Raw genomic sequence first — 25,846 nt, forward strand, 5'->3', positions numbered from 1 at the left:
CCCGGCCGCCCCGTCTGGGAGGTGAGGAGCACCTCTGCCCGGCTGCCACCCGGTCTGGGAGGAAGTGAGGAGCGCCTCTGCCCGGGCGGCCCCGTCTGGGAAGTGAGGAGCACCTCTGCCCGGGCAGCCCCGTCTGGGAAGCGAGGAGCGCCTCTGCCCGGGCGGCCCCTTCTGGGAAGCGAGGAGCGCCTCTGCCCGGGCGGCCCCGTCGGGGAAGTGAGGAGCGCCTCTGCCCGGCCGCCCCGTCTGGGATGTGAGGAGCGCCTCTACCCGGCTGCCCATCGTCTGGGATGTGAGGAGAGCCTCTGCCCGGCCGCCCCGTCTGGGAGGAGAGGAGCGCCTCTGCCCGGGCGGCCCCGTCTGGGAAGCGAGGAGCGCCTCTGCCCGGCCGCCCTGTCTGGGACGTGAGGAGCGCCTCTGCCTGGCTGCCCTGTCTGGGAGGTGTACCCAACAGCTCCAAAGAGACAGCGACCATCGGGAGCGGGCCATGAGGACGATGGCGGCTTTGTTGAAGAGAAGGGGAGGAAGTGTGGGGAAAGGAAGGAGAGATCAGATTGTTGCTGTGTCTGTGTAGAATGGGGTGGGCATAGGAGACTCCATTTTGTTCTGACTAGGAGAAATTCTTCTGCCTTGGGGTGCTGTTGATCTATGGCCTTTCCCCCAGCCCCATGCTCTCTGAAACATATGCTGTGTCAACTTAGGGTTAAATGGATTAAGGGCGGTGCAAGATGTGCTTTGTTAAACAGATGCTTGAAGGCAGCATGCCCTTTAAGAGTCATCACCACTCCCTAATCTCAAGTACCCAGGGGCACAAACACTGCAGAAGGCCGCAGGGACCTCTGCCTAGGAAAACCAGAGACCTTTGTTCATGTGTTTATCTCCTGACCTTCTCTCCACTATTATCCTATGACCCTCCCATATCCCCCTCTCCGAGAAACACCCAAGAACGATCAATAAATACTTCATAAATTAAAAAAAAAAAAAAAAAAAAAAAGAAAAAAAAAAAAAAAAGAAAAAAAAAAAAAAAGAATTAATAGTGGACTTTCTCAAGGAGTGTGCTGCATTTTTACATAGTGCATTTGCGCAGCCCACAAGCTTTGCAAATTCAGGCCCAAGCTCTTGTTCCTGGAGACCTAGGAAGCATGGAGCTAGTGTGAAATCTCCCTTATCGCCATAAAATGGGCTTGCACAATTCAGCACAGCAGCTTCCCCAAGTTCCACACTCACACATGCCTGTCTACAGGACAACGCATGCAAGCACCCACCCCATCCTACTCCCCCTCCCACGCCCTACTCCCCCCTCCCCAACACCATACTACATCACTTACCCCTCCCCCCCACCAACACGTGCTCTCCCTCATCCCCGGCAAAGCCAAGCCCCTGACGCATTGGTACCTCAGCAGGCCCAACCCACAGCAAATAGTGGGAAGAAGAAAAGCAAGAGAGGAGGTCTCTAAGTGGATACACTGTTGCTGAGTCTAGACACCGGAAGAACCTTACAGGCGGCGACTCACAGTTCTAGCACTGCCTAGGAGATCGTGGTGGCCCCAGCTCAGAATCTGCAGAAGTGCACAGCTCTATCCACACCACTCAGGGTATGGAGCCTCTGGACCAGTGTAGCCAGTATATCACCAGCTTGCTCAGCCCTGGAGTCGACGACGAGAAAGAACTACAGGGTCAGTACCTTGATAGGACACATGCTTTTGCGAACTCAGGAAACCAAGGTCCCCTGGGAGAGGCCAGTCGACTGGATGATGGCCCTGCACTACCACTGCTCTCAGTGTAGCACCTCACCGCCTCCTTCCAGCACCCTCAGGACCAATGCCTTGATCTTTCTCTTGGGGTTTCTACTTTTCCAGATATGAATGCTGTGGTGCTGTCGCTTACTGAAGAGGTCAAAGAGGAGGAAGAGGATGCACAGCCTGAGCCTCAGCAAGGCACAGCAGCAGCAGGAGAAAAGTTAAAGTCGGCAGGAGCCCAAGGCGGAGAAGAAAAAAATGGCGGCGGCGCAGGAGCTCCTGGCCACCTATGGGAAGGAAACCTCGAGGGCACTAGCGGCAGCGATGGCGACGATGAGGACAGCGACCAGAGCGAGAAGGAACCTGGGCAGCAGGATTCGCTCACACAGGGCGCCACCGGGGGGCTGGAGCCTGGCAATGCGCAGCAGCCCAACGTCCACGCCTTCACCCCATTGCAGCTGCAGGAGCTGGAGCGCATTTTCCAACGCAAGCAGTTCCCCAGTGAGTTCCTGAGGTAAGCCCATTGCTCTGGTTGGCGCGCGGTTTGCAGGGAGCACGTGCTGCTCCAGGGCGGCGTTTGGCTTTCCCCCAGTCCCTCTCCTACCCTCTCCCCTCCTGAACCAAAACCCATCTGGGGCCTGGTGTGGCTGCCGTCCCCTCCCCTCAGACCCCTGGCACCTAGCGGGTTCTGTAGTGGGGCTATGCCTATTAGGCATCATGCAGAATTTAAATGAACCAAGTTGGGCAACTTTGGGCTGAGGTCAGTTATGATAAATAACTCCTATCCCAGGCGAGGCAGAAATAAAGATGAGGAGATTAAGGTTCTGTACAGCAAGTTCAGGGTCGCATTCTGACCTTATTTAAAATTCTGAGAAGTCTGTCGTTCGTCTGGGTTTCCTTGGGTGTTAATTTTTCTAACTTTCAAGTAGTAAGTTAGAATGTCATTTATATTGGTTAACGATTTTTTCTGTTATGGGTTTTTTTTTTTTTTTTGAGAAAGAATCTCGCTGGGACACCCAGGCTGGAGTGCAATGGTGCGATCTCGGCTCACTGCAACCTCTGCCTCCCAGGTTCAAGAGATTATCCTACCTCAGCCTCCCAAGTAGCTGGGATTACAGGCGCCAGCCACCACGCCTGGCTAATTGTTGTATTTTTAGTAGAGACGGGGTTTCACCATATTGCCCAGGCTCGTCTCGAACTCCTGACCTCAAGTGATCCTCCTGCCTCGGCCTCCCAAAGTACTGGCATTACAGGCGTGAGCCACCGCCCTGATTTTTTTTTTTTTTTTGGCATCTCCTTTATTTGTGGCATGAGAGAAATGTTCCTAATGTGAGGCTCAGCTGGGTGTTACAGAACAGCCTACTGGGTGTGGGGAGTTGGTAGAATAAAAAATTAAACACAAGAATGAAACAATACCCACAACTCCAAATGCTGAACACGTGTGGTTTCTTCCATAGAAGGAGGCTGGCAAGAAGCTTGAATGTGACTGAACTCGCAGTGCAGGTCAGTAAACTGAAAAAGCAATCGGGCAGGGGAGCCATTCTAAAACCTGCTTCAGGGGTTGGACACACTTTGACCCAGACATTGTCATCTTGGTGTTTTTGTGGCCTTTTTCATGTATAGGCAATGAGGTCTGAACTTTGGGATCTTTGTGGCTGGAAAATGCAGTAAGGAAAGCTCAGCTTGTGGAAATTTCCCATTACCAGAGGGAACATGACAATCCACGGAAAAAAAAATTAGTACTGAACTGTTTCTTTTATTCCTTGTGTATAAAATATATTATACACTTGAATAAATTATAAATATATAAATATATGTATTCCAAATTACATATATATAATATATAACAGTATAAATTAAATATAGCGTAATAGATAAGATTCAACTCCTAGCACTGGTATCCTTTAGGTAGCACTTCCATGTGGAGGCATCCTGGGGTTTTCTGACATGGGGATTATTCAAACTAATGCTCCAAAGAGCTCCATTAAACTAAATTATTTAATATATTTAAAACCAAGCATAAAGTCTTTGGTTAAGAATTTATAAATGTTTAGGCATTGGGGTAAAGGAATAATTCACAACCAGAATGTATGTTTCCTTAAGCTGAGGCTATTGGGGGTGGATAGCATAAAGTTCAAGTGCCTGGCCCTCCTACTATTGTTTTTAAGTATTTGGTAAAGCCTTGTAGAGAATGGCAGCTCTAAATTTTAATTTTCTGGAATACTTTGATACGGCAGCCTGAAAACATTGCTGACATAGTTGGTTTTGCATTATGGTAGAGATAGCGAAAAGGTTTGCAACCTTTGCAAGTTTATCTAGAAACCAAAAACAAACTACAAGATCAATTTTTCATAAATTTCCACCAACCTACGGATGGAAGTGTTAGGCAAGAATTGTATACAGTCACACTCATGGCTTGGGGAAACTGCCCCCATTCAACTTTTGAAACTACCAAATGCATCAGTGAATATTTTCTTGAGCAATTTCTAGCATTTAAGAGATTTTTTGTTTCTTCCAGTTTGTTGTACTAATAGGAAGAGATGTGTTTTGTGGAATGTGTTGATAGTGGGGGATGGCTCTCAGGTCAGGCTAGACTCTTACCTGTGGTAATTTGAAGTACCTTTTTATTTATTTGTTCAGGCTGTGATAATAAATTTGTAGGTCAATGGATCCAAAGGAGTATTTGCAAAAAAGGAAAAAAACAAAGAAAAATCAGGATGACCTTAATAGCTTTTCTGCAGAGCTCATGTGTGTGAGTGCAGTGAGGGAACTATGCTGCAGTTCTGTCAATGGTGGCTTGTAGAAAAGCAGCCTGACAAAATGGGGCACTGAGTGTTGGCATTCTACTGCCCTCCATTTTCTCAGGCAGGCAATGCCAGTTTGGGGGAGATGAAATATTGACGTTTTGGTGAATTGCGTTTCCCCTCCCTGGGTTTACATAGCATTCACTCAATGCAGTTCTGAAGGCAAAAGGACCACTCTCACTCAGCAAATAAGGAAAAAGGCATGATGTTCTCATCTATTGCCAAACATTTCATCATGAATATCTCCAAAAATTTTTAATAGATGTTTCCTCCCTCTGTTTTGTAAAGATAGTAAGGGCTGTTTCATTAAACCAATACTGAGAATAGGGACCTAATGTTGCCCCTTAGCACATTTGGCCCACTTTTGGCATTGCTTATGTTTATGAACCTTTGACCACAGGTACATTGGAATTGCCTCTAAACAAGCACTATTACAGTAGGCTTAAAATTTAGACTATGTATTCATGAGGGAGAAGGACTCCAAATAGTAAGATGGGAGAAGGAAATGGGGCATCAAACAGGGAGAAGAGTCCCTTTGTCCCATAAAATTTGCAGTTTGGGAACTTCCAGAAGGATCAAAATACAATGGAAATGTCATTAACTAGAAGCTTGGGGGATAGTGTTGTTTAATTGACAGGTTTTATTTTTTGGTCTTTTAACAATTGGCAGGTGTTTAGGGAGTAGTGTTTTTTGATACCTCCTCCACATTACTACTGAACATGTTCAGAGTTGCCTATTTGGACACTCCCGCTTTGGGAATGCTGATGAGATTGGGATCTTCTGCTTGAGTAGTAAGGCTAGATGGCTGAAGGTGTCCCATGGAGCTGGGCAACCAAGTCTCTGTCCCAGATCCCAGGACTATAGGGAGAACCAAGTGAGCTGACCTTATCCTTAGCCCAGGAAGATTTGGAGGGAGGGATGAGTTGGAGCATGCAGAATTAGCAATGCTTCCTTTCTCTCAAACTCTCAAATGGGCAAAGCTTTTTGAGAATTTTTGTGAATTTGGACAACATTTGTGTCCTCCTTCCACAAAGCTTCAAGCTGAAGTGTGAAGAGTGTCCAGGGCTTCAGATACCCTCATTTCCCAGCAAGACAATCCATAAACTCCCTGGGCCCCCTGTAACGAGACTTGCCTTGCAATATACCATCTTTTTAATTCTCAAGGAGTTTCAGAAGATGAATGACCCCTTAGAATTTCTTGAAGGAAAGAAAATTTGTTTTAAAATACAATGTACTCATCGATTTTTTACTTTACACTGAAGATGGGCTTTCAAAATGGGGGCCTCATCTTCTTGGTATGACTTTAAAAGGCACCCCCCCTTTTTTTCCAAGCTCAGCTTCCCCCACGACCAGGGTGACAATGGCCTAGTAAGTAGGAGTTGGTGGGCAGCTGGGTAGCTGATGGTCGATTATCTGCAAGCAGACATGCCACACATAGCAATACGAGCAGGGATCGAGTCCCACTCATCAGCTACACCTGCACCCAAGAGTGGAAAAAGTAATATTACAGATAAAAGGAGAGAGACAAAGAAATAAGCCAAGCCAGAGCGTACGTAGCACATACCTGGAGCTCACTAGGGTAAAGGTGTGGTGTTCACCTAAGATATTTTAGTAGTAAGGAAATAGCTTGTCTTGATACACCTGAAAAGGTTAAGGACATAGAGAGTTGCTTGTTGTGTTTTTTTCATGATGAAATTAAATGCTCAGTATACTAAACCTGTTTCTTTTTTCCTCTGATTGAAGATTTGGTTTGAGAATAGAAGAGCCAAATGGAGGAGACATCAGAGGGCATTAATGGCGAGAAACATGCCGCCCCTCATGGTAGTGGGCCAGCCTGTCGTGGTAACCACAGTTGAGGCCATAATGGCACCCTTGTCCATCAGTGGGATGACAGATGGTTACTTCTGGGGCCACAGCCATTCCAGCAGCCTGTGTTTCCCCATGCCACCCTTTCCTCCTCTGTCCTTGCCCCTTCCACTCATGTTTCTTCCACCTATGCTTCTTCCACCTATGCCACCCCCTGGTCAGGCCCAATTTGGCCCGTTCCCTTTTGTTATCGTGCCTTCTTTCACATTTCTCAATGTCTAAGGGATAGCCTCTGTGCCACTTTTTGCCAGAGTGTCTTTGAGCCAGATTCATATTTTGCATAGCACTCCATCCAAAGTAGTTCATCAAATGTCTATTAAATGTTTTAAAGAAAAGTACATCATTGACCCATTTTTAGGGCACTTTTAAAAATGTTTCTATAAATATGTGAAGGGTATGTACATTTGTTTTGTGTGTCACATGGGGTCAGTAAGTTCTGAATAAAAATTGTTAAATGCCATTCAAACTGAATGTCACGGACTCTCCTCTCATGCAGTAATCTTGAATCACCATCTAGGGGCTGTGCATGTCACAGAAGTTTCCCATGTGCCCACGGCAGGCTTACACCGACCCACACATTCTCTTCCACCCCCACCCCCAACACCCCATATTCATCTCCTCTCTGCCCCATTGATACCAGGTACATGTGCAGGATGGGGTGGTGTGAGTCCCTAATGAGAGAATAGTGTGTTTCAAGTTACTGCCAGGGTGGAAAACAGCAAAACCAAAATGGTATCGGGAAGGAAGCCATGCCCACTCTTAAAAATTCATTAAGTTTTTTCTTGCTATGGAAGACTTCTTTAATTTTCTTTTAAAAGTGTAAATGTAAATTATACACTTATTTAATGGCTAAAGTGGCAAATTTTTATATGGTTTACCACAACAAAAGAAAAGAAAAAATATACCAAAAAGTTTTTAAAAAGTGATCATGAACATTGTGGTCATCCTGTGAAGTGATTGCAATGCCTGCAGATAAGGAGTCATGGTTACAACAATATTTTCTCTGAAAATTATTTGATGGCCAGTTTCATAATGATTATGTTTTCAGCCTGAAGGAAAATTCTTCTTGGGTGAGCATTTTCTTGGGTGAGCATGAACTTTCTGTCAGGCTGTCTGCTGCTTTTCATTCCCCACTTCTCTCCTCACAATTGTGGGTGTCAAGCTTCAGCCACGCAATTGCATTTGGTGTGAGGGTTTTGCAAGGAGAAGGAGGTTTATTCATACCCCTGAAGCCACAAGCCTTGGTGGGAATAAGGAAAGTCCATGAATTCACTATGCATTAATGCATGCCTCTTGGCCAAGTGGATTCTTTTTTTTTTCTTCTCCGATTGAGATTTTCCTTTTTTTTTTTTTGCTATTGTTCTCATTGTATTGTGCTTTGTATAATTATTTACAGTAAGTCGTGCATGTCAGTGTACATTCAGTCTGGAAACTGTTTCCATTTGGTACATTTTGTGCCAGTCGGTCTATTCCTGCTCATTATTTTATTTTTTCTACATTCAGACTGAAACATTTGGTAGCCTAGAGATACTCAGAAATAGGCAAAGAAAGGTAAAAGGGGAGGAGGGGAGATTGAAGTCATACTTCCATTATCCCTCCCCGTGGTTATCAGATTCATAAAATTTTTACACCATCAAAAGACATTTTTAGCCATATATGTTTCCTTTATATAGAAAATGAGATCTCCTATACTCAGTTGGCATTTGTTTTCATGTATCTGGTAAGTACCTCCTAGAATTATAGCTCAAGACGTTGTCTAGCTCTGGTAACCTAGATTCTGAACTTCAAAGCAGAGTTCTTGTACCTTAAGAAATTCAAATTCATAGAATTACAGTTAGGATGTCATTTACTGACCTTGAACAACACATTGTTTAGGTAGCAAACAATGGGACTAGTTCAAGGGGCTGGGTGGAGAACAAGTTACAATTTTTTCTGATGGGGAATATTATTGGAGACAGTACCCTTTAAAACTTTCATTCCCTTTTTATTAGCAGCTAACGTCTTGTATGCCTTTACTATGTGACAAGCAATAAAATAATTTCCTTGGATGATTTTGTTTGATGCTCAAATGAATCCTAATAGTGAGGTTCTAGCATCTTCATTGAAAGAAGAGGAAAGTTATCCATGGTCCAAAGCTAATCAGAGGAACAGGATCTGAAGCCAAGTTTGTCTGCCTCCAGAGCCCATGCTTTGTCAAGTTTAATTCAGCGGTGGTGCACTGGGATGCCACAGTTAGGGCAATCTGGCTTCCAATCCCAGATGCGCCACTTCCCAGCTGTTTCCCCCGGGCATTTTACTTAAGCTCTGTAGTTTCATTATTATTCTCTATAAGATGATAATATTATATCACAGAATTGATGAGAGGAATAAATAACATATGTAAGTGGCCTTCCACAATGCCCAGCCACAGAGTAAGCACACAGAAATGTTTTCTACTATTATTCTATATTATCTCCTATCATCATATTATTATAACCTGTTGTCCCACCTTTCCTATGTGGTATAACAGAAAGAGACCCAATTAAAAATAAGGTGGTCTGGGTTCTTGCTGCAGCTCTACGCTGTCTTTGTTACCTTGAATGAGTCGCTTAACCTACTATATCTCTGTTGTCTCATGTGTTAGGCCATTCTTGTTTTGCTATAAAGAAATGCCTGAGGCTGAGTAATTTATAAAGAAAAGAGGTTTAGTTGGCTCACAGTTCTGTAGGCTTAACAGGAAGTGTGATGCTGGCATCTGCTTCTGGTGAGGACCTCAGGAAGCTTACAGTCATGGTGGAAGACAGATTGGGAGGAGGCATCTCACATGGTGAGAGCAGGAGCAAGAGAGTGGGTGCGGGAGGTGCCACACACTTTTAAACAACCAGATCTTGTGATAACTCGCTCACTATTGCAAGGACAGCATCAAGCCATGAGGGTTCCACCCCCATGACCCAAACACGTCCCAACAGGCCTCACCTCCAACATTGGGGAAAATAAGGATTACATTTCAACATGAGATTTGGGCAGAGACAAATATCCCAACCATATCATCTCACCTATAGAATCATGACGGTAATAACATGACTCATGTATTTGGAGTAGGTTTAGTGGTAAAAGTTTATCAGGCATATTTCAAAAAATCAGAAAAAATAGGAATGAATGCCTTACGAAAAAAATCATTTCACGCATTGTTTTCTAGAGTGTGGAGAGTACCATTCATGTTTATATGCATGCTCGACCCCATTTTCCCAGATCAACAATTCCTGTTTGTCCTTTCTTGACAGAGAAAAGGAATCAAATGAAGTGAATAATATGGAGACGAATTTTTTAAAGTGAGCAGAGTGGATGTTTGTAAAGGCTTTTCCATGTTTTGGCTATGATAATGATACTGTGGCTGTCTGTATAAAAAGGGTGTATCATTTAAACATGCCCTGAAATAGTTAATGATGAAATTTTGTGATGTCTCGATGTGCTTCCAAATAATCCCAGGTTGGGTGCAGGGATGTTGGAGAAATCAGCAAGGCTATTGATGAAACAAGACTGGATATTAATAATTGTTGAATGTGGGTGGTGGCTATATGAGTGTTCATCTTATGTTTCTTTTATACATTTTGGACATTTCCTATAATTAAAAAAAAAATAGTAAGGGTCGAAAACCTAGCTGCTAACAGGGCCAGGAAGGTAACATAAAATGCGGAAAACACGCAGAGTGGGGACTGGTAAACTGGGAAAGGATATGTCTCCCCCAAAGGGAACGGCCACTACTCTGCTTCAGCCTAATTTTTCTGGTCAGGACTCTGGGGTCCAGATCTGGCAGATTTCCCAGTTTGTAAAGATTGGCCAGAAATAAGTGTTTACATGAAACCTTCTGATCCTTAAATCTGAGCAATCAATTCAAATATGTTTTATTTAAAATTACACTGGTCATCCGAAACAGATCTGCAGACCAGATATAGGATGCAGCTTCCAATTTGCAACCTGTACTTGAGAAGGTAACTTTAGGCAAATTCAAAACCCTGGAGCAATAGAACATGATTGAAAGCAACTCTAAAGCCAGCAATCCTAGGATGCCATCATTCCACCTTATTTTTTTTCTCATTATAAGTCCTGTTCTCATGTGATAAAAGAAGAACTTCAGCCAAATTAAATTTAAAGGAGTTTAATTGAGCAATGGACAATTTGCAAATCGGGCAGCCCCCAAAATGACAGCAGATTCACAGAGACTCCAGTGCAGCCATGTGGTGGAAGAGTTATAGACAAAAAAGGGAAACTACATACAGAAATCGGAAGTGAGATAGAGAATGGCTGGATTGGTTACAGCTCGACGTTTGCCTTATTTGACGTTTTCATTTTACCAATAATTTTTAAAACTGTCTTTATTTCCCAAAAATTACTTAAGACACATGAACTAAAAGGCATTACACTTTTTACTTTTCTGACAAAATATGTTATTTAAGCTTTTATTATTTTTAAACCAATTAGTGAAAGCTCTTTTATATATAAACATCAAACACATAATACATAGAAATACATAGACAGAAGTTAAAGGACTCATTTTCCAAGCCAGGAATTGAACCCTGAACCCAGGCTGCCATTGTGAAGATAAAGCATGGCCACATGGTTACAAGGTCAAGCTCCCAAGGACATACAAGACAAGAGGGAAACCTTATCCGTAATTTTAAAAATTAAAAAAAATTTTTTTTTTCAGGGACCTGCAGCAAAGCTTATAGGTGATCAATTTGCTTGGCTGTCTTGAACAGTGGGCTTACAGGTGTCCTAAGCCTGTATCCTATCCTAAGGTACCCCTCATTAATGACAGAAAATATGGAAAGACACACAAAGCATACCAAATTTGCTACAGCTTAAGACTAGCCTTACAAGTGCTTTTTCTGATTAATTTAAACTTTACAGGAGATTAACAGTGATTTTTACCATTTATTCAACCTGTTTGCACAGAGAGAGAGAGAGGCCAGAAGTCTGACTGGTAAGAAATTCTTACCTGTTTGCCAGCATGCCAGGCTTCTGTGTTCCCTTTCCCTAAGTGGCCCTAGTGACTCAGCTCGCTGCACCATAGCCCTGGGGGCCAAGCCACAACACAAAGGAAAATTACCTTTTTCTGTTTGGGCCAGAGTAAAATATGTGTGACAAAACCTAGACATTAGCTACTCTGCTTAGCACCCAATATTAAACTGGCAAGGCTTAAATTTGTCCTTAGACGGGTCCCGTCATCTTTAATCCAACTTCTGACTAGGAATTTCAACACGTGGTCCCTGGGCAAGATGGTCACCCTGAGTAATAGAAAAGATAAGAAAGGGAAAGTAGAGAGAGAAAAGCATTGCCTGTGGCAGGGTGGGGAAGGTGAAGAGCTCACAGAGGCCAGAGAAGGACCCATCCATTCATTGCAGTGACACTGAAAATGAAAAGTTCAGGTGACCACTTGCCAGTAGTGAAGGGATCTTTTCCAGCAGTTCCATCAGCTGTCAGGATTCCCCTTTTGGGGAGGAAAAAGCTCCCCATCTCCCATGGTCCTGCACATGCCTAATCCTGTCACCCATAGCCATCAACAAAAAGTGTAAGACAGATTAATCCAAAGAGAATAGCACTTAACATTCCATAGTGCCAAACCCATCCTTAGCCAAAAGGGATTTTACCAACAGCCCTCATTTTTAAATGTATTTCAATGTGTTGTTGTTCATTTGGAACATTCCACTGTAAGTACAAGCGATTCTCCTGCCTCAGCCTCCCGAGTAGCTGGGACTACAGGTGCGTGCCACCACGCCCAGCTAAGTTTATGTATTTTTAGTAGAGATGGGGTTTCACTGTGTTTAGCCAGGATGGTCTCGGTCTCCTGACCTTGTGATTCACCTGCCTCGACCTCCCAAAGTGCTGGGATTACAGGCTTGAGCCACCACACCCGGCCTCTTGTTCTCTTATTTTCTCCCAAACATACAGAATCTCTCTCTCTGTTCTGAGCCAACTAAAGCTGGGGGTGGAGTGACATACCCCTGTGGCCGCCACCACTATGACTGTGGTGGGTCAGACCTGAAGCCAGCACAGCACTGGGTCTCACCCAAGGCCTGCTGTAACCACACCCTGGCTACTGTCTATGTTTGCTTAAGACCCTGGGCTCTATAATGAGCAGATGGCAAAGCCAGCCAGGCCTGTGTCCTTCCCTCCAGGTCAGTGAGTTCCCCCAGGCCCCAGGTGGGTCTAGAAGTATCATCCAGGAGTCAGGGACTAGAGTCAAAAACCTTATAAGTCTACCTGGTGTTCTAGTGTATTGCAGCTGAGCTGGCACTCAAACCACAAGACCTAGTCCTTCCTGCTTTTCCCTCCCCTTTCCAAAGGCAGAGGAGCCTCACTCCATAGTCACTGCCACCCCTGGCCACAAGGAGTACTGAAAGACTACCACCAATGTTCCGTTAAGGCCCAAGGTCTCTTAAGTTAGCTTGTGGTGAATGCTGCCTGGCCTGGGACTCATCCTTCAGGACAGTGGGCTCCCCTCTGGCCTGGGGCAGGTCCAGAAATGCTGTCAAGTCCTGGAATCTGGAACCTCAAGAACCTGCTTGGTGCTCTAGCCCCCGTGGTGGTGTTGGTACCTGAAGCCAGCAAGTCTCAGAGGCTCATGATGGCCCTCAACGTAGTACCTGTGTATTGCTGTTGGTTATTCAGGGCCCAAGGGCTCTTCAGTTAGCAGGTGATGAATGCTGGCAGGATGGGGTCCTTTCCTTCAAGGCAGTGGGTTCCCTTCTGGCCCACAGTTTGTCTAGAAATGTCATCTGGGAGCTAGGGCTGGAACAGGGGCCTGATGACTCTGACTGGAGCCCTATCTTGCTGTGGCTGAGTTGGTATCCAAGATGCAAGACAAAGTCCTCCCAACTCTTCCCTCTCCTCTCCTCAAGCAGAAGGAAGGGGTCTCTTTTAGAGCCACAAGCTGTGCATCCTGGGGTTAGGGGAAATGTGATGCCAGCATTCCCTTGGCTGTCCTAGCTAGTGTCTCAGCATGTTGTGTTCCCCGCCCCCCTACCCCCAGTCCACTGTGTCTGGGCCTAGTTCAGCCCTAGGACTTACCTAAGAGTTGCAGTCCCTATGGCCTAGGCTGCCTTTCAAGTTTACTTAGAGACTGAGAGCACTTTGGCCCTTCATGGTGAGGTTTGCAGGTACTCAAGTTCAGACTGCTGGGATCAGTGATTCCCCTCTGGCTAGGGCTGGTTTAAATGCTCCCTCTGTGAGTGGGCATCGACTGAGTTTGATCTGGTTTTCCTTTCTGCTGTAACAGGACATTGCTGAGTTCAATGCTTCACAATTGAATTGTGAAGCAAAAGAACTGTGTTCTCTCTTCCCCAGTGCCCAGAAACACTCTCCACACCATGCCATGGCTGCCAGGGTGGGGAAGGGGTAGCAATGGTGATTCAGGATTGTTTTCTATATCTCTTCAGTGCCCCTTTCAGTAATATGAAATTAAAACCAGGTACTGTAAGTGCTCACCTGATTTTTGGTTTTTAAGAACGTGTTTTTTTCTGTGTAGGTAGTTGTTAACTTGGTGTCCTTGCACAGAGTGGCAGGAGGACGATCAGCAGAGTTTTCTATTCTGCCATCTTGCTCTGCCTCCTTTCCTAGCCTCATTTTCCCCTGCTTCCTCCTCTGCCCCCTGGGTCCTGAGCACATGGGTCTTGAGAACACACCAAGCTCATTCCCACCTTGGGGCCTTTGCACTGGCTGTTCTCTCTGCCTGGAATGCTCTTCCTACAGGTTTTTGCATGGCTGCCTCCTTTATTGCATTCATGATTCTGCTCAAATGCCCTCCCTAAGCACCTGAGCTAAAATCCCTAACCCCACAGTCTCTCTACTTTTTTGTTTGGTTATTGGCTCTCTTGTTTAATCTCTGTCTTCCTACCAGAGGGCAGGATTCAGAATTTAAACAGTGCCCTAGCACATAATGAGAGGTCAGTTATCTTCTGTTAAAGATAAAAATGAAGCCACACTTTAGGTATACCCGAAGGCCAACCACTCATAACCATGTAACCAAAATTTAATTCTTCCCAATTTCCCCAAAACACTGTCTCTAATCATAAATATCAAACATAACCTTTATGTCTTTGTCAGCATGATTCGGTGAAATTAAACCAATCAGCTGTAGGCAAATCAGTTTAAACAGCTCTGTTTACCTTAAAAAGAATGATAATGTAAAACAGCCAACCACAAAAAAAATCAAAATATTCTCCTTTATGCTTTATAAAGTGTGCTATGACTGCCATAAGGTGACCTTTCTACCACTTTGTTTGAAGTCTCCTGGATCATGAACTGTACTTTCTCTTACTGTATAACAATAAACTTCCAAATGTTTCCTAACTTGATCTGATTCTAATTTTGACACTTCCAATAATCTTGAGAAATGCTCCTGAGCACTTTAGGTGTGGTATTCTTAGAGAGGGCAAACATTCTCATTTTTCAAAGGGGAAATTGAGGCCCAGAGAGAGACAGTGACTGCCTGAAGTCATAAAGTTCCAGCACTCTCTTTCCTCACTCCCTTGTTCTCCTGGTCTTGGGGACATCAGACATCTTTAAACATTTGGTCTCACTGTAGAAACTTTGAGATCCAGTGTATATAAGGAAGAAAGGAAAGTCAAGACTGAGTGGAGGTTTCACAATCTGATTTTCCCTGGCCCAGGTCCCCAACCCCAGCACCTCAAGAAGCACAAAATATGATTCTATTCATTTTAAGCACAAGGAACTTCCAAGGATTTCTCACAAATTCCACAGGCCTACCCACCACATCAAAAAGGTCAACTCCAAAAGTGAGTCCGACAGAAATATTGTAAGATGCTAAATTGTCTCTTCTATTTATTTAACATACAGACTTAGATTTAGGAGCCTCTTCTTGGCTCAACCCGTTAGGTGAACACATTCTATAGTATCAAAATTTTGCGTAACTCTCCACTAAGTAAATGTTTAGTCCATTCATTCTGAACTGGAAGGAAGGAGACTAGCTGCCAGCTGTGATCCTAGTCAACATGCAGGATGTGATGAAATGAGGAAGTCTTCTTCATGGTCATCGAGTTACTGTCCAAGAGTGGCAACCACAGCCAATGACAGAGATCAAATTTCATTCATCTCACTCTGCTCCTTCTCACCATTCTTTCCCCTGTGAACCATAGGAAAGACTCAATCCACAGGCAAAATAAAAATGATACTCTGAATAACTCTTTTAACACCCTCCTGATATTTAGGCACCATGCCCAAACTGTCTTGTTCTCTCTCACAATTGGTAGCATTCTAATATTGTACATCAATATCTCAGTTAAATAGAATAACACTAGGAGGGAACTTTAATTAATCATGATTGCATACTTATTGCAGGAAAAGATAAATAACCAAGAAAGCCACTTTTCCTCTGCTGAATCTTTTTCTTTGCTTAGCTGTTTTTTCCATATGTGTTGCTTTATATAACTATTTAGAGAAAGTCTCAGGGATCAGCATACATTCAATCTAATAGCCTAAGTGTTTTTCAGCTAATGCCATGGCAATAAAGTTTGCTCTCTGGAGTGATGGCTCTTAGACACTGTATTAGTCTGTTCTCACACTGCTATGAAGAAATGCCCAAACCCGGGTAATTTATAAAGGAAAGACGTTTTATTGACTCACTGTTCTGCATGGCTGGGGAGGCCTCAGGAAACTTACAATCGTGGCAGAAGGCAAAGGAGAAGCAGGCACTTTCTTCACAGGGCAGCAAGATGGAGGAAGTGCAAGCAGGGGAAATGCCAGATGTTTATAAAACCATCAGATCTTGCGAGACTCATTCACAATCATGAGGACAGAATGGGGGAAACCACCCCCATGATCCAGTTACCTCCACCTGGTCCTGCCCTTGACACATCGGGATTATGGGGATTACAATTCAAGATAAGATTTTGGATGGGGACCCAGCCAAACCATATTAGACACTACAAACTCACAGTGAATCTCTGGAATATACCATGCTCATTTCTGACTGTCTTTGCTTGTGCTGTTCCTATTCTCCTTTCCTCATCTAGCCAAATCATTCTTGTCTGTTTTCCTCTCACATTTTCTGCCTCCTTTCACCAATCTTCTTCTTTTTCCTTCTGTTTCTCAACCTCACCTGCCCAATTGTCTCCCCTTCCAGACCCCCTGTAGACCTGAAGTATCAATCACTAATTAAGAGGCAACAGTCATGACTTATGGCCTCTCACTGAAACATAACTGTTTTGTGGGTATAATTCTTACGTTCCCTACCTGCATGGTAAGCACTTGTATTTTCAGACTGGGTCTCCTACTCTTCTTGTTTCCTTCACGGAAGCTAGGAGTGGTGCTTTATGTGTAATTTTTAAAAGGGCAATGATTACAGTAACAGCTAAAATTTTTGGAAGGCTTAATGTGTGACAAGTACTGTGTGTGAATTAAGCTTATTGCTATTTCACAAATGAAGAAATAAAGACAGAGAGAGATTAAATAATCTGTCCAAATCACAGCTGACAAGTGGCTATAATGGAATTCATTGACCAAACATCCCATTCTGTTCAGTAGACTCAAATGTGAGGGGAAAATAGACATACATAATCTCACATTTTTTTCAACAGAAAATAAAGAAATAAGCTGTGCACAGTGGCTCATGTCTGTAATCCCAGCACTTTGGGAGGCTGAGGTGGGGGGATTGCTTGAGGCCAAGAGTTTGAGACCAGCCTGGGCAACATAGTGAGACCCCCATCTCTAGGGGAAAAAAAGCTGGGTGTGGTGGCATGCACCTGTATGTAGTCCCAGCTATTTGGGAGGCTGAGATAGGAGGATTGCTTGAGCCCAGGAGTTCAAAGCTGCAGTAAGCTAAGATCAGACCACTGCACTCCAGCCTGGGTAACAGAGCAGGACCCCATCTCTAAATTAGTTAATTAAAATAAAAAGAAAATGAGGAAATAAACAATGACATGGGATTCTTGTTCAATCTCATTTCTTTAAAACATTCCATTAACCAGACTAAATCTAACCCTTGGGTATTATGCTGAATTAAGGATTCATTTTAATATATAAGTACACAATATTTCTGGATACAAATTAAACAGAATAGACTGCTGGGTATGTACTAGATATTTTTCTTTCGTTCTTCTATTTGCTCATTAGATTCCCTTTTCTGTGCTGCCATTTTTTCTTTATAATCATTAACCCATCCATTTATTGTCTGTTAGGAAGTAAGGCAACATATATACAATGAATATAATAAGAAAGGAAAAATGAAAAAAAGTTGTTTTAAAAAATAATGTTAATAGTGTCACTTGAACCCAGAAGTTCGAGGCTGTAATAAGCTATGATCGTGCTACTGCACTCCAGCGTGGGTGACAGAGTGAGATCCTCTCTCTTAAAAAAAAATGTTAACTGTGGATTAAGACATCTTTTTCAAAAGATAAAGCCATTTTCCTTTGCCTGGGTGAATGCTAAGCAGTCTGTGAACTCACAGTATCACTGGGATTTGGAAGTCTCACGTGTTAAAAAGTAAGACATGATCAAAGCTTGAATACAGCCAATAGGTCTGCTTGTTTGAATCCCATCATTCTAAGATATGTGTATTTTGTTTAGTGTTTCAGTGTATTGATATGGTTTATGTAACGGTATATATAAAACTACTTTGTGGAGTATTTCCTGCAATTTCATGTACTTGCATTCAGAAGCAATCAGAAGCCATTCTTCTTTTTTCAAAACAAGAAAAACAATATTTCTTCCATCATTCTATATATATATTTGGCACCTGTTAATGTCATATATGCCAACAGCTACTTCAGACATCTCTTTTTGATTGACTAGTATTTCATTTTTCAGTCATTGTCAGTCTTAAAGATTAATGTTTTGTCTTTCTAATAAATATGTAGTTAAATGAATTCCATACTTATTTTTAGATCGACCTTGTGTTTTCTTGCTTATCTTTCTGTGTTAACTGAAATTCTGTTAAACCTAGAAAATTACTTGGAGTATATGTTCAGATGATGCAGGGCAGGCAAGCCCCCAAACTGGGGCTTAGCCTGGAAGAGTTCTTGGCTTTGCCCAGGAAAGAATTCAAGGGTGAGTTGGTGGTATTAAACAGCAATCTTTTACTTAACTGGAGCTGTTCCTTGTGAAGCAGGGCTAACTCATTGACATAGTGCCCAGAGCCACACTTGTGGGCTGTTGGCAATTGTATTTATATCCATTTATGGTCCCCTACCCACCTTAAATTTGGAGAGCCTCATGTAAAACCAAAACAAGCAGGGGACTAGATTCCCTTATTGTCTTCTTTATGCCTATATTGTTTCATAATTATAAAATGTTAGACAGGAACATAGGTTCCTTGGATGGAAGGATACCACATAAATAAATTCAGATAGATGAAAGGCAGAACTCTTTATTACTTACAGCTCCAAATGAGAGAAGGCTGCCAGGTAGAGCCACACCTGAAGTTGTAACCCAGGACAGAGCTATACCTGTAGGAGGCAGCCTAACTATGGCAAGGGAGGTTTCATGGGCTCCCTGTGGATTTGTTAATTTGAAACTTAGGCAAAACGGCTGTCCCTAGTTGTCTGGTACCTATCCCTGTGGTGATTAGGGCAGGTACATAGTTGCCAGGAATGTGAGAGCCCCGTAAGGGAACTGGTTGAGATGTGGATTTAATCAGCTGCTCAAGAAGAGGAACTGATTAGCCTCTAGCCAGGGCCTCAAAATTGGGTCAAGATGGCACTGAAGGAAAAAAACCCCACAAGTGGTGGAGCCAAGATGGCCAAATAGGAACAGCTCCAGTCTACAGTTCCCAGCATGAGCGACACAGAAGGTGGGTGATTTCTGCATTGCCAACTGAGGTACCAGGTTCATCTCACTGGGGAGTGCCAGACAGTGGGTGCAGGACAGTGGGTGCAGTGCACCAAGTGTGAGCCCAAGCAGGGCGAGGTATCGCCTCACCCGGGAAGCGCAAGGGGTCAGGGAATTCCCTTTCCTAGTCAAAGAAAGGGGTGACAGACAGCACCTGGAAAATCGGGTCACTCCCACCCTAATACTGCGCTTTTCCAATGGTCTTAGCAAACAGCACACCAGGAGATTATATCCCGCACCTGGCTCAGAGGGTCCTATGCCCATGAAGCCTCGCTCATCGCTAGCACAGCAGTCTGAGATCAAAACGCAAGGTGGCAGCGAGGCTGGGGGAGGGGCGCCCACCATTGCCGAGGCTTGAGTAGGTAAACAAAGCGGCTGGGAAGCTTGAACTGGGTGGATCCCACTGCAGCTCATAGAGGCCTGCCTGCCTCTGTAGACTCCAACTCTGGGGGCAGGGCATAGCCAAACAAAAGGCAGCAGAAACCTCTGCAGACTTAAATGTCCCTGTCTGACAGCTTTGAAGAGAGTAGTGGTTCTCCCAGCACGCAGCTTGAGATCAGAGAACGGACAGACTGCCTTCTCAAGTGGGTCCCTGACCCCCGAGTAGCCTAACTGGGAGGCACTCCCCAGTAGGGGCAGACTGACACCTCACACGGCTGGGTACTCCTCTGAGATGAAACTTCCAGAGGAACGATCAGGCAGCAACATTTTCTGTTCACCAATATCTGCTGTTCTGGAGCCTCTGCTGCTGATACCCAGGCAAACAGGGTCTGGAGTGGACCTCCAGCAAACTCCAACAGACCTGAAGCTGAGGGTCCTGACTGTTAGAAGGAAAACTAACAAACAGAAAGGACATCCACACCAAAACCCCATCTGTATGTCACCATCATCAAAGACCAAAGGTAGATAAAACCACAAAGATGGGGAAAAAACAGAGCAGAAAAACTGGAAACTCTAAAAATCAGAGTGCCTCTCCTCCTCCAAAGGAATGCAGCTCCTCACCAGCAATGGAACAAAGCTGGATGGAGAATGACTTTGACAACTTGACAGAAGAAGGCTACTGTCAAACTACTCTGAGCAAAAGGAGGAAGTTCGAAGCCATGGCAAAGAAGTTAAAAATTTTGAAAAAAAATTAGACAAATGGCTAACTAGAATAACCAATGCAGAGAAGTCCTTAAAGGACCTGATGGGGCTGAAAACCACGGCCCGAGAACTACGTGAAGAATGCACAAGCCTCAGTAGCTGATTCGATCAACTGGAAGAAAGGGTATCAGTGATGGAACATCAAATGAATGAAATGAAGTGAGAAGAGAAGTTTAGAGAAAAAAGAATAAAAAGAAATGAACAAAGCCTCCAAGAAATATGGGACTATGTGAAAAGACCAAATCTACGTCTGATTGGTGTACCTGAAAGTGATGGGGAGAATGGAACCAAGTTGGAAAACACTCTGCAGGATATTATCCAGGAAAACTTCCCCAATCTAGCAAGGCAGGCCAACATTCAAATTCAGGAAATACAGAGAACACCACAAAGATACTCCTCGAGAAGAGCAACTCCAAGACACATAATTGTCAGATTCACCAAAGTTGAATTGAAGGAAAAAATGTTAAGGGCAGCCAGAGAGAAAGGTCGGGTTACCCACAAAGGGAAGCCTATCAGACTAACAGCTGATCTTTTGACAGAAACTCTACAAGCCAGAAGACAGTGGGGGCCAATATTCAACATTCTTAAAGAAAAGAATTTTCGACTCAGAATTTCATATGCAGCCAAACTAAGCTTCATAAGTGAAGGAGAAATAAAATCTTTAACAGACAAGCAAAATGCTGAGAGATTTTGTCACCACCAGGCCTGCCCTACAAGAGCTCCTGAAGGAAGCACTAAACATGGAAAGGAAAAACCGGTACCAGCCACTGCAAAAATAGGCCAAATTGTAAAGACCATCGAGGCTAGGAAGAAACTGCATCAACTAACGAGCAAAATAACCAGCTAACATCATAATGACAGGATCAAATTCACACATAACAATATTAACCTTAAATGTAAATGGGCTAAATGCTCCAATTAAAAGACACACACTGGCAAATTGGATAAAGAGTCAAGACCCATCAGTGTGCTATATTCGGGAAACCCATCTCACATGCAGAGACACACATAGGCTCAAAATAAAGGGATGGAGGAAGATCTACCAAGCAAATGGAAAACAAAAAAAGGCAGGGGTTGCAACCCTATTCTCTGATAAAACAGACTTTAAACCAACAAAGATCAAAAGAGACAAAGAAGGCCGTTACATAATGGTAAAGGGATCAATTCAACAAGAAGGGCTAACTATCCTAAATTTATATGCACCCAATACAGGAGCACCCAGATTCATAAAGCAAGTCCTTAGAGACTGACAAAGAGACTTAGACTCCAAGACTTTAACACCCCACTGTCAACATTAGACAGATCAATGAGACAGAAAATTAACAAGGATATCCAGGAATTGAACTCAGCTCTGCACCAAGTGGACCTAATAGACATCTACAGAACTCTCCACCCCAGATCAACAGAATATACATTCTTTTCAGCACCACACCTATTCCAAAATTGACCACATAGTTGGAAGTAAATCACTCCTCAGCAAATGTAAAAGAACAGAAATTATAACAAACTGTCTCTTAGACCACAGTGCAATCAAACTAGAACTCAGGATCAAGAAACTCACTCAAAACCACTCAACTACATGGAAACTGAACAACCTGCTCCTGAATGACTACTGGGTATATAACGAAATGAAGGCAGAAATAAAGATGTTCTTTGAAACCAATGAGAACAAAGAGAGAACATACCAGAATCTCTGGGATGCATTCAAAGCAGTGTGTAGAGGTAAATTTATAGCACTAAATGCCCACAAGAGAAAGCAGGAAAGATCTAAAATTGACACCCTAACATCACAATTAAAAGAACTTGAGAAGCAAGAGCAAACACATACAAAAGCTAGCAGAAGGCAAGAAATAACTAAGATCACAGCAGAATTGAAGGAAATAGAGACACAAAAAACTCTTCAAAAAATCAATGAATCCAGGAGCTGGTTTTTTGAAAAGATCAACAAAATTGATAGACCGCTAGCAAGACTAATAAAGAAGAAAAGAGAGAAGAATCAAATAGATGCAATAAAAAATGATAAAGGCGATATCATCACCGATCCCACAGAAATACAAACTACCATCAGAGAATACTATAAACACCTCTATGCAAATAAACTAGAAAATCTAGAAGAAATGGATAAATTCCTCGACACATACACCCTCCCAAGACTAAACCAGGAAGAAGTTGAATCTCTGAATAGACCAATAACAGGCTCTGAAATTGAGGCAATAATTAATAGCTTACCAACCAAAAAAGTCCAAGACCAGATGGATTCACGGCCGAATTCTACCAGAGGTAGAAGGAGGAACTGGTACCATTCCTTCTGAAACTATTCCGATCAATAGAAAAAGAGGGAATCCTCCCTAACTCATTTGATGAGGCCAGCATCATCCTGATACCAAAGCCTGGCAGAGACACAACAAAAAAAGAGAATTTTAGACCAATATCCCTATGAACGTCGACGCAAAAGTCCTCAATAAAATACTGGCAAACAGAATCCAGCAGCACATCAAAAAGCTTATCCACCATGATCAAGTAGGCTTCATCCCTGGGATGCAAGGCTGGTTCAACATACGCAAATCAATAAACGTAATCCAGCATATAAACAGAACCAATGACAAAAACCACATGATTATCTCAATAGATGCAGAAAAGGCCTTTGACAAAATTCAACAGCCCTTCATGCTAAAAACTCTCAATAAATTAGGTATTGATGGGATGTATCTCAAAATAATAAGAGCTATCTATGACAAACCCACAGCCAATATCATACTGAATGGGCAAAAACTGGAAGCATTCCCTTTGAAAACTGGCACAAGACAGGGATGCCCTCTCTCACCACTCCTATTCAACATAGTGTTGGAAGTTCTGGCCAGGGCAATCAGGCAGGAGAAGGAAATAAAGGGTATTCAATTAGGAAAAGAGGAAGTCAAATTGTCCCTGTTTGCAGATGACATGATTGTATATCTAGAAATCCCCATTGTCTCAGCCCAAAATCCCCCTAAGCTGATAGGCAACTTCAGCAAAGTCTCAGGATACAACATCAATGTGCAAAAATCACAAGCATTCTTATACACCAATAACAGACAGAGAGCCAAATCATGAGTGAACTCCCATTCACAATTGCTTCAAAGAGAATAAAATACCTAGGAATCCAACTTACAAGGGATGTGAAGGACCTCTTCAAGGAGAACTACAAACCACTGCTCAATGAAATAAAAGAGGATACAAACAAATGGAAGAACATTCCATGCTCATGGGTAGGAAGAATCAATATCGTGAAAATGGCCATACTGCTCAAGGTAATTTATAGATTCAATGCCATCCCCATCAAGCTACCAATGACTTTCTGCACAGAATTGGAAAAAACTACTTTAAAGTTCATATGGAACCAAAAAATAGCCCACATTGCCAAGTCAATCCTAAGCCCAAAGAACAAAGCTGGAGGCATCACGCTACCTGACTTCAAACTATACTACAAGGCTACAGTAACCAAAACAGCATGGTACTGGTACCAAAACAGAGATATAGACCAATGGAACAGAACAGAGTCCTCAGAAATAATGCCACTTATCTACAACTATCTGATCTTTGACGAACCTGACAAAAACAAGAAATGGGGAAAGGATTCCCTATTTAATAAATGGTGCTGGGAAAACTGGCTGGCCATATGTAGAAAGCTGAAACTGGATCCCTTCCTTACACCTTATACAAAAATTAATTCAAGATGGATTAAAGACTTAAATGTTAGACCTAAAACCATAAAAACCCTAGAAGAAAACCTAGGCAATACCATTCAGGACATAGGCATGGGCAAGGACTTCATGTCTAAAACACCAAAAGCAATGGCAACAAAAGCCAAAATTGACAAATGGGATCTAATTAAACTCAAGAGCTTCTGCACAGCAAAAGAAACTACCATCAGAGTGAACGGGCAACCTACAGAATGGGAGAAAATTTTTGCAATCTACTCATCTGACAAAGGGCTAATATCCAGAATCTACAAAGAACTCAAACAAATTTACAAGAAAGAAACAACCCATCAAAAAGTGGGCAAAGGATATGAACAGACACTTCTTGAAAGAAGACATTTATGCAGCCAAAAGACACATGAAAAAATATTCATCATCACTGGCCATCAGAGAAATGCAAATCAAAACCACAATGAGATACCATCTCATACCAGTTAGAATGGCGATCATTAAAAAGTCAGGAAACAACAGGTGCTGGAGAGGATGTGGAGACATAGGAACACTTTTACACCGTTGCTGGGACTGTAAACTAGTTCAACCATTGTGGAAGTCAGTGTGGTGATTCTGCATGGATCTAGAACTAGAAATACCATTTGACCCAGCCATCCCATTACTGGGTATATACCCAAAGGATTATAAATCATGCTGCTATAAAGACACATGCACACGTATGTTTATTGTGGCACTATTCACAATAGCAAAGACTTGGAACCAACCCAAATGTCCAACAATGATAGACTGGATTAAGAAAATGTGGCACATATACACCATGGAATACTATGCAGCCATAAAAAATGATGAGTTCATGTCCTTTGTAGGGACATGGATGAAGCTGGAAACCATCATTCTCAGCAAACTATCACAAGGACAAAAAACCAAACACCGCATGTTCTCACTCATAGGTGGGAATTGAACAATGAGAACACATGGACACAGGAAGGGTAACATCACACTCTGGGGCCTGTTGTGGGGTGGGGGGAGGGATAGCATTAGGAGATATACCAAATGTTAAATGACGAGTTAATGGGTGCAGCACACCAGCATGGCACATGTATACATATGTAACAAACCTGCATGTTGTGCACACGTACCCTAAAACTTAAAGTATAAAAAAAAAAAAAGAAAAAAAACCCATAATTGTATTACACATACACACACCTCTTCACATTGGTGGGAGGTCCCCTAGGACTGGGGTAGGGCTTTGTCAGCATACGTGAAATAGCTTCCATGATTCCCTTCGCTTTGGGTGGTTGCACTGTGGTGGCAGCAGTCTGGGAGCCAAGACAACAGAGATGTTCCCACTCTCAGAGAGAGCCCCATTCTCTCAGGAAGGGAAAGTTTCCAGTTTCCCACTCAGTGGCCATGAGGGTAGGTCTGGAGCATGGGGTTGGGATCGGGGTGGGGGGACACTCATATGCTTGTCCTTAGTTCATTGACTGGAATGGTCTTGGGCGTCAGCTGGATGGCTTCAGCTAAGTTTCTGTTGCTGTAGCTATGGATTGGGGATGGGAGAGAGGGTCGTCTATTGGGGGAAAACAGTCTCCTGAAACTGCCCATTCCAGACTGGGGAAAGACTGACCGATGGGAGAGGATATGTCTGAAGGCACAGAACATTATAGAACTGGCTCTCCATAGCCTTTATGCCATACCCATTCACTCAAAGTAAATTGTAGTAAACTCTGCAAAAACAACAAAGTGTTTTGTAAATCAGTTAATTTCTTAAGCTTGCATG

General features: G+C 43.2%; 2 protein-coding genes across 2 annotated transcripts in view; one reads left to right on the forward strand and one right to left on the reverse strand.

Moving 5' to 3' along the window:
- LOC100437009 (rhox homeobox family member 1) overlaps window positions 1–25,846 on the reverse strand; it is a 124,390-nt gene that overhangs the window by 39,663 nt on the left and 58,881 nt on the right. The gene's annotated exons all lie outside the window — the stretch shown is intronic.
- RHOXF2 (Rhox homeobox family member 2) lies at window positions 1,460–8,457 on the forward strand. Its single transcript, XM_002832053.4, has 4 exons — window positions 1,460–1,676; window positions 1,860–2,253; window positions 3,197–3,242; window positions 6,287–8,457. The coding sequence occupies exons 1-4, from the start codon at window positions 1,598–1,600 to the stop codon at window positions 6,629–6,631; spliced, it is 864 nt and encodes a 287-aa protein (XP_002832099.1). The 5' UTR covers window positions 1,460–1,597; the 3' UTR covers window positions 6,632–8,457.

Source organism: Pongo abelii, chromosome X, assembly GCF_028885655.2.
Source record: "Pongo abelii isolate AG06213 chromosome X, NHGRI_mPonAbe1-v2.0_pri, whole genome shotgun sequence".
NCBI classification, from domain to species: Eukaryota; Metazoa; Chordata; class Mammalia; order Primates; family Hominidae; genus Pongo; species Pongo abelii.